The sequence below is a fragment of the Lolium perenne genome, chromosome 5 (assembly GCF_019359855.2).
Source record: "Lolium perenne isolate Kyuss_39 chromosome 5, Kyuss_2.0, whole genome shotgun sequence".
Classification (NCBI taxonomy): Eukaryota; Viridiplantae; Streptophyta; class Magnoliopsida; order Poales; family Poaceae; genus Lolium; species Lolium perenne.
Genome location: NC_067248.2, coordinates 128,956,134 through 128,965,035, shown reverse-complemented (window position 1 = coordinate 128,965,035; position 8,902 = coordinate 128,956,134). Strand labels below are relative to the sequence as shown.

Here is an 8,902-nt window from a genome sequence, read left to right as displayed (position 1 = left end):
AAATACTTGGGCTTACCCACGCCAGATGGGCGCTTGCGGTGGAGTCGGAGCTGCTATGGTTTGTTGAGAGTCTTCATTTGTGCAGCGTACGATGACCTGCAGGGTGGCCCTCTGGCGATGATCTTCCTCGGCGCAGGTCTTGCGCTTATCCTCTTCAGAGCTCGTCATCAGAGTCGGAGCTGCCTGTTGCTTCACGAGGAGTCGCTTGTTTGGCGCTGACCGGCTTGAGCTTCACGGTGCCGCTACGGCGAGGTCTTGGTGGTTGGTTCTTCGTGAAGTCGGAGTCGCTGAAGAGTGATGACGATGACGTTGAAGGTCAACCACGACGACTTCTCGCTTCGGTGGCCTGTGTATCTTGTGTGGGTTGCCAGGGTGGCTCTGTGTCCCTGCGACGGTCGTGCTCCATGACAGTCGACGGGGCACTTGTTTCGGTTTTCGGCCGGTTTTCCGCTAATAAACTGGCCAAATTCTGTACTTCTTCTCTATTAATGAAAATGGCAAGTCTTTTGCCTCGTTTCAAAAAAAAATCTGCAAGCTCGATTGTGTAAACATCTGATGTTGTGGGGAGATAGTTTGTGCTCACAAAGTGCTCGTGAGGTTCTGATCAAGGCTATTGCACAGGCAATCCCTGCTTATGTAATGGGAGTGTTTAAACTGCCTGCATCCGTATGTGATGATCTCACAAAATTGATTCGCGACTATTGGTGGGGAGTGGAAAGAGGCAAACGTAAAACACATTGGGTGAGTTGGACTAAACTAATTCGGTCCAAATCACAGGGCGGCATGGGATTTCGCGATATGAGGTTGTTCAATCAAGCCTTGTTGGCTCGACAAGCTTGGCGCCTGATAATGTTTCCTGACAGTTTATGCTCACGTGTTCTGAAAGCCCGGTATTTTCCCAATGGTGATCTTGTTGATACTGTGTTTACTGGTAACCCGTCTCCTACTTGGTCGGCAATCTCCTATGGACTAGACCTCCTAAAAAAGGGTCTTATTTGGCGAGTTGGTAATGGCAGAAGTATTCGGATTTGGCGTGATAGCTGGATTCCACGCAAGTGTTATGGAAAAGTTCTAAGCTCCAAGGGAAATATTCGGTTACGGTATGTATCTGAACTATTAGATGAACAAGGACAATGGAAGGAAAACCTAGTCCGTAGTTCATTTATGCCTGCTGAAGCAGAAGAAATCCTCAAGGTCAAGACCTCTAGACGTGCTTGTGATGATTTCCTTGCATGGCAGCCAGAGAAGTCGGGTGTCTTCACCGTCCGTACTGCCTATAAACTTGCACTGAATGAATTACCAGAACAATGTGCCTTTGGTGCATCTAGTATTCGGCCGGCTGCTGATGACCCTTTCTGGTCAAGGATTTGGAGAGCCAAGGTTCCTCCCAAGGTGAAGACCTTTGCATGGAAAGCTGCTGCTAATGCCTTGGCAACAGAAGAAAATAAGTTGAGACGTAACATGCATGTTACAGGGTTCTGTAATATATGTGGTATGGAGAAGGAAAGCACCGATCATGCCTTGTACCATTGTCCACATGCTTACAGTCTTTGGCGTGAAATGAGACAGTCCTGGAACCTGCCATCTGATTCAGATATGCATAAGGAATCAAGTTCATGGTTCCGCTCGTTGCTAGCATGCCTACCAGATCAGATGATTGATAGTACTCTTTTAGTGGCATGGCGGGTTTGGCACTGTCGCAATGAAATCACTCATGATAAACCCCTCCCATCGACTGATTCATCAAAGAGGTTCCTGATTGGATATTGGAATATTTTGAAGAATAATGATGTGCCAACAGAGATGATTATTATAGGTAAACAACCTGTCGTTGACACCATGCCTATTCCTACGGTTGTACCTCTGAAATTGCCAGGGAAAGGATGGTCTAGACCGCCGATGGGTTGGGTTAAATTGTCCATTGATGGTTCTTACAAACCGGATGATGGCTCTGCTGGCTGTGGTATGGTTCTGAGGGACGAGAATGGACATGTTATCTTCTCGGCTTGTCGATATCTACCTCGCTGCGTTGAAGCTGTGGAAGCCGAACTTTGGGCATGCCATGAGGGTCTGGAGCTTGCCCTGGAGCGCAGCCAGCTGCCGATCATCGTGGAATCAGATTGCACTCAAGTTATAGCTGCAGCGAAAGGAAGGACTATGGATCGCTCACAGTATTCAAATATAGTTTCAGAGATCAAATTTTTAGCATGTCTAGATAGGGTGTGTACCTTTGTAAAAGTGGACCGTTCGAAAGTTAGGGTTAGACACTGCCTCGCAAACTTTGCGAGAGCAGAACATAGTACTGGTGTTTGGCTCAGATCTGGACCTGATGTTGTTCTTCAGGAGTTAGACCATGAGCTGCTTGTAGCCCTGTCTTCTTAATAAAGGTCCGTTTTACCCGCAAAAAAAAAATAGTTAATAGACCAACAATATCTACTTTTTACAAACATCTTTCTGTGAAGAGGCCAATAGCAGACATTAAAATCAACCAACCTTTATAAGATCCCACTTAAAATGGACATCGTACTCCCAAATTGAATAAGAAAAGAGTTCACATACCAGCTACCGAATACACTGCTCGTTAAAATGCAATAGCCATAATTGCATTTGGAGGTAGGCTCCCGCAGATAGGGTTCCGCGCCGCCGCGGTGCTCTTCGCCGGCGACCCCTTGGTCTCCGGCCCCCCTCTCCTTTCTCCTAGCCAGGCATGGCTTCCTCCGCTTCGCACCCTCCGGGTTTCTCTCAGCGCTGGCAGAGGGCAGGGAGTGCAGAGTCGGTGTCCTCGGCGAGGAACAAGCGCGTCTCTGGTTTGGGGCTTTCGTCCGCCTCCTCAGGGAACAGCGTGGGCGCGCCGCGCGTGGAGCAGGTGCCGCAGGCCCCGGCGGCGGACCGGGGTCGAGTTCATGACCGCCTGGCATGGGAGCTGCCCAGGCCGTCGAAGAAGTCTATGTGGCGGAGGCGCGGGCCGAGGCGGGGCGGGGTGCCGTCGCACCGGAGATGGATGGTCTGTGTTTCAGATGCTACGAGCCCGGCCACCGCAAACGGGACTGCACCAACGACGAACTCTGTGTTCGGTGCTGGGTTCGTGGTCATCCGGCGAGGGAGTGCAAGAGGCCACGCAGCCCAGCGTCGGAGGAGGAGCTCCGCAACCTGGCCTTGGCCAAGCTGGCGCGCCGCCGCTCGCCGGTCCGGGGTGAGCAAGATGGGGGCCGGAGGGCCCCTGCCAGGGTGCCTACTCGTGCGGCCGCGGCCGCGCGCGCACCAGCGCCACCTCCGCCTCGACCAGCCCCGCCAGCTGCCGCGCCTCCCCCACCACCGCCACCGCCGCCCCCGCCGCTTCCTCTGGGGGCCCCCTTGGTCGCCCCTCTCCCGCTGTGCCTTCCTCCGATGGGCACTTGGCCGCCGTTGTCTGTCCAGCAGGAGCCCGTCACGGCGGGAGCGCCGGTGCACGTGGCGCCTGCTCTGTGCGTGGTGCGGAGGACTGAGGCCATGTGTGATCTGGAGCGGCGGCTTCGCTTCGCCCTGGTCGCCTCCGTCGGAGGACGGAGGCCGGAGGTTTCTTCGGAGCAGGTTGCGGCGGCTTTGAGGTGGAGGGGTGTGCCGGCCTCGGTGTTCTTAGTCCATTCTCACGCTCCGGAGGATTTTCTGGTGGTTCTGGAGTCTGCAGAGGTCCGTCGACATGTCGCGGCTTTGCCTTCCGTGCTGGTCGCAGGAGCGCCGCTCGCGTTCCGGCCGTGGAATCGCCAAGCTCAGGCCAAACAGGTGGCGCTGGGCTTCAGGGTGTCGTTGGTTCTGGAAGGAATTCCACCGCACGCTTGGGATGTCGAGGTGGTAGAAGATCTGCTCGGTAAGAGCTGCGCAGTGGAGGAGATCGCACCAGACACGAGGTCAAGAACCGATTTGTCTTTGTTCAAGCTCACGGCTTTGACGTCGGAGTTGAGCGCCATTCCGGTGGCGCGCGTTCTTGCGGTGCCCGAACCGCTGGAGGAGACGCGGGCAAGGTCGCCGGCGAGGGAGCTCCCGGTGACTGAGCCGAGCACGCCGGAGTCCGCGGTTGTGCAGGAGATCAAAACTCTTCAGTACCAGGTGCTGATTCATGTTGTCACGGTTGAGGAGCCATGGCTGGATGGTGATGTTGGCACGGCGCGGCAGGGCGAGGGCCCCCAGGACGGTCATGGTAGTGGCGGCGGCGGAGCTGGCCGACGCCGGAGAAGACTCTGCTCGTGGAAGAGAGGTGCGCCGGATCTCCGATGTGGGCCCGGTGGAGTTGGTCAGCCAAGGCAAAGTGGGACAGGTGGCGCCATGTGATGCGTGCAATCGACACGTCCGTTGGGTACCCCAAGAGGAAGGTGTGATGCGTACAGTAGCAAGTTTTCCCTCAGAAAGAAACCAAGGTTTATCGAACCAGGAGGAGCCAAGAAGCACGTTGAAGGTTGATGGCGGCGGGATGTAGTGCGGCGCAACACCAGGGATTCCGGCGCCAACGTGGAACCTGCACAACACAACCAAAGTACTTTGCCCCAACGAAACAGTGAGGTTGTCAATCTCACCGGCTTGCTGTAACAAAGGATTAGATGTATAGTGTGGATGATGATTGTTTGCAGAAAATAGTAAAGAACAAATATTGCAGTAGATTGTATTCGATGTAAAGAATAGGACCGGGGTCCACAGTTCACTAGAGGTGTCTCTCCCATAAGATAAATAGCATGTTGGGTTAACAAATTACAGTCGGGCAATTGACAAATAGAGAGGGCATGACAATGCACATACATGATATGATAAGTATAGTGAAATTTAATTGGGCATTACGACAAAGTACATAGACCGCTATCCAGCATGCATCTATGCCTAAAAAGTCCACCTTCAGGTTATCATCCGAACCCCTTCCAGTATTAAGTTGTAAACAACAGACAATTGCATTAAGTATGGTGCGTAATGTAATCAATAACTACATCCTCGGACATAGCATCAATGTTTTATCCCTAGTGGCAACAGCACATCCACAACCTTAGAACTTTCTGTCACTGTCCCAGATTTAATGGAGGCATGAACCCACTATCGAGCATAAATACTCCCTCTTGGAGTTAAGAGCAAAAACTTGGCCAGAGCCTCTACTAATAACGGAGAGCATGCAAGATCATAAACAACACATAGGTAATAGATTGATAATCAACATAACATAGTATTCTCTATCCATTGGATCCCGACAAACACAACATATAGCATTACAGATAGATGATCTTGATCATGTTAGGCAGCTCACAAGATCCAACAATGAAGCACATAAGGAGAAGACGACCATCTAGCTACTGCTATGGACCCATAGTCCAGGGGTGAACTACTCACTCATCACTCCGGAGGCGACCATGGCGGTGAAGAGTCCTCCGGGAGATGATTCCCCTCTCCGGCAGGGTGCCGAAGGCGATCTCCTGAATCCCCCGAGATGGGATTGGCGGCGGCGGCGTCTCAGTAAGGTTTTCCGTATCGTGGCTCTCAGTACTGGGGGTTTCGCGACGAAGATTATATGTAGGCGGAAGGGCAGGTCAGGGGGCCACACGAGGGCCCCACACACCAGCGCCGCGCGGCCAAGGCCTGGGCCGCGCCGCCCTGTTGTGGCGGCGCCTCGTGGCCCCACTTCGTCTCTCCCTCGGACTTCTGGAAGCTTCGTGCAAAAATAGGACCCTGGGCGTTGATTTCGTCCAATTCCGAGAATATTTCCTTTGTAGGATTTCTGAAACCAAAAACAGCAGAAAACAACAACTGGCTCTTCGGCATCTTTTTAATAGGTTAGCGCCGGAAAAAGCATAAATATGACATAAATTATGCATAAAACATGTAGATATCATCAATAATGTGGCATGGAACATAAGAAATTATCGATACGTCGGAGACGTATCACCATGCCTGTGGTGGAGGGGGGCTCGTGGGGCCTACCTCCTTTGGACCGGCCTGATCCTTTCACGGTCAAGATGGCGGCGTCCAGCTCTGCTGCGTCAGAGGGGGGCCAGGCGTTCTCTGTGCCGCCGGTCGGGGAAAGGTTGGTAGACGCAGAGAAGGAAGGTCCACATGCAACCGTCGGATCACTGGCAGCTGCGCGATCGGAGGGTGGTGGAGTTGGTGGGCGCATGGCCACAGCGGCAGATGCTCCGGATATTCCCCAGGTGGGCCCAAAGGAGGGGCCGGAGATAGCGACTGATCGTGGGAAAGCTCCGGTTGTCTGGCAAGACGCGTTGGAATCTCTCCCGTCCGCTGCGGATCCCGATGTGCAGCTGGGTGCAGCGGATCCCGATGCTGATACGTTGGGGGCTTCCGTTGCTGCCCCAGGGGCCCAGATGGAGCAGGTTCGGGCTGTTTCTGTTGACCACGCTAAAGAGAGGTTGAGGCCGGATGCGGCGGGCCCCTTGGTGGGTGCAGCGGCGGGTGCGGTTGGCTTGGATTTGAACGTGGAGGAGGTTCGAGAGGTGCCTTTTCTGGTACAAGTCGGACCGAACGTTGAGGAGGCAGGCTCAGACAAGGAGGTGGCATCGCTGTCCGACACGTGTTCGGGTGTTGGCTCGTCTGCCACAGGAGCTTTAGGCTTGGAAGAAGGTCAGCTTGCCTGGGGCAAGGAGGAAGCATACTTCCAGGTATCGCTCTCGGATGGGGAGATTGGTGGGCCAGTTCGCGCAGTTGAGTTTGCTTCAGGCCTAGCAGCTTCGGAACAACATCGGAGCTTGGAGAGTGTAGAGAGGGAGCTGTTGAGCTCCCCATGTATGTCGTTTACTGGACCCAACAGCGACATGCAAATGGTCCCGCGCAGAGTTCAGGAGGACCCAGATCTGGAGGAGGTTACACCGGAGGTGTTCGCTGAGGGAGGCACAGCAGAGCTAGAGCTGCAGCAGGAGAGGCTTGCGCTTGGCCGTATCAAGCTGTTCTGCGCCTCCATTCTCAAGAAGCTGGCCCCTCCGCTGCTACGTGAGGTGGAGAGCTCGTCTAGACTGAGAGCGGAGGCGGAGCCTTTCACACCCAGACGGATGACTAGGAGTGCAGCGGTGGCTGCTGATGCGAGGGGGAAGAAGGCGCCCAAGGCCTCTGCTGCAGAGACAATGCTTCTCAAGGCACTGGGCATTTGCCCTGAGGAGCTGGCCGTGGATGAGGAGCATCTGGCCAGTTTCAACGAGATCTTCGACTCGCCGCTTGGTGACAGACACGTGAGGGTTATGGCGTCCATCTTTGGCAAGATGGTACCCCAGAGTTTCGAGCAGCAGGAGGGCTGCAGAGTAGTGGTAGCGGCGCATTAGGCGTCCGGTTGTGTGGAGTGGAGTTTGCGATCTGTGTTTATGGATTGTAATCTAGAGATGTTGTTCTGGAACGTTCGTGGCACAAACGATCCAGCCAAAAGGAGTGCTATTAGGGAGTTCATTGACAGTTTGCATGTGAGCATTGTTTGTATCTCGAAGTCTAAAGTATCGGAGGTGGATGAGTTCTATGTTTCACAGTGTTTGGGCTCGTCTTTTGACGGTTTTGTGTTCTTGCCGGCGGAGGAGATGAGAGGAGGAGTGGTCTTGGCTTGGGACTCCTCGGCGTTACAAATCAACCATGTGAGTTATGATTCCTTTGCCATTACCGGAGAGATCACGAATAGAGATGGATCTAAGTGGTGGCTTACCACTGTGTATGGGCCCCAGACGGCAGAGGAGAAAATCATGTTTCTGGAGGAATTTTCGGAGAGAAGGACCCTTTGCCCGGGTCCATGGATGGTTGCTGGAGACTTCAATACGATCCTAAATGCTTCAGAGAAAAATAATGAGAATCTGGACAGGAATATGATGCAGCGTTTCAGAGCTTTCGTCCACGAGCACGAGCTCAAGGACCTTTATATGCACGGGAGGACCTACACCTGGAGCAATGAGAGAGAAAGAGCTACCCTCACACGCATTGTGAGGGTGCTGGTCTCGGTGGATTGGGACTTACAGCACTTTGACGCAGTGTTGCATGGTCTCTCTTCATCGGTTTCGGATCATGCACCACTGCATTTGGCTCTAAACGCGGCTTTTAGGCCGAAGAGGAGGTTTAGGTTCGAGAACTGTTGGCTAAAGCTGGATGGGTTTGATGAGGCGGTCAAGGAGGCTTGGGTTTGTGACCCCGCAATTGTAGACCCTTTCCGGAGGCTAGATGCGCTCTTTAGAAATGCAGCAGAGCACCTACAGTCCTGGGGACAGAAGAGAGTTGGGAACATCAAACTTAACATTGCGATCGCGAATACCCTGATTCTACGCTTAGACGTGGCACAGGAGAGGCGAACACTCACCCCGGTGGAGTTCTGGCTAAGGAGGATGCTCAAGCAATCTGTCCTTGGGCTTGCGTCGGTAGAGAGGACGATGGCGAGACAAAGATCGAGGATCCGATGGTTGAGAGAGGGGGACGCCAATACATCGCTCTTTCATGCCGTTGCCAACGGTAGAAGAGTGAAAAACTACATTGCCTCAGTGAAGGTTGGTGAGGAGCTTGTTACAGATCAAGAGGGGAAAGTGGAGGCTTTCACAGAGGCTTTTGATGACCCACAAGTATAGGGGATCGCAACAGTCTTCGAGGGAAGTAAAACCCAATTTATTGATTCGACACAAGGGGAGACAAAGAATACTTGAAAGCCTTAACAGCGGAGTTGTCAATTCAGCTGCACCTGGAAACAGACTAGCTCGCAAGAGTTTATCAAGAGGTAACAGTTTTATAGCAAGATGCATAGTGAAATAACAGCAGCAGAGTAACAAAGACAGCAGTAGTGATTTTAGTAAACAACAGGATTAAAATACTGTAGGCACGGGGACGGATGAACGGGCGTTGCATGGATGAGAGAAACTCATGTAACAGTCAAGCAAGGCATTTGCAGATAATAATAAAACGGTATCCAAGTACTAATCAA

General features: G+C 53.0%; 1 protein-coding gene across 1 annotated transcript; it reads left to right on the top strand.

The window, feature by feature from the left end:
- The first annotated feature begins 7,736 nt into the window (after positions 1-7,736).
- On the top strand, positions 7,737-8,552 carry LOC139831593 (uncharacterized). Its single transcript, XM_071820891.1, has one exon. It carries the CDS (start codon positions 7,737-7,739, stop codon positions 8,550-8,552), a length of 816 nt encoding a protein of 271 aa, XP_071676992.1.
- Positions 8,553-8,902: the final 350 nt, after the last annotated feature.

Bases quoted from the DNA above. Each gene is read 5' to 3' on its own strand.
- LOC139831593 (XM_071820891.1), top strand. From the start codon at position 7,737: ATGGTTGCTGGAGACTTCAATACGATCCTAAATGCTTCAGAGAAAAAT.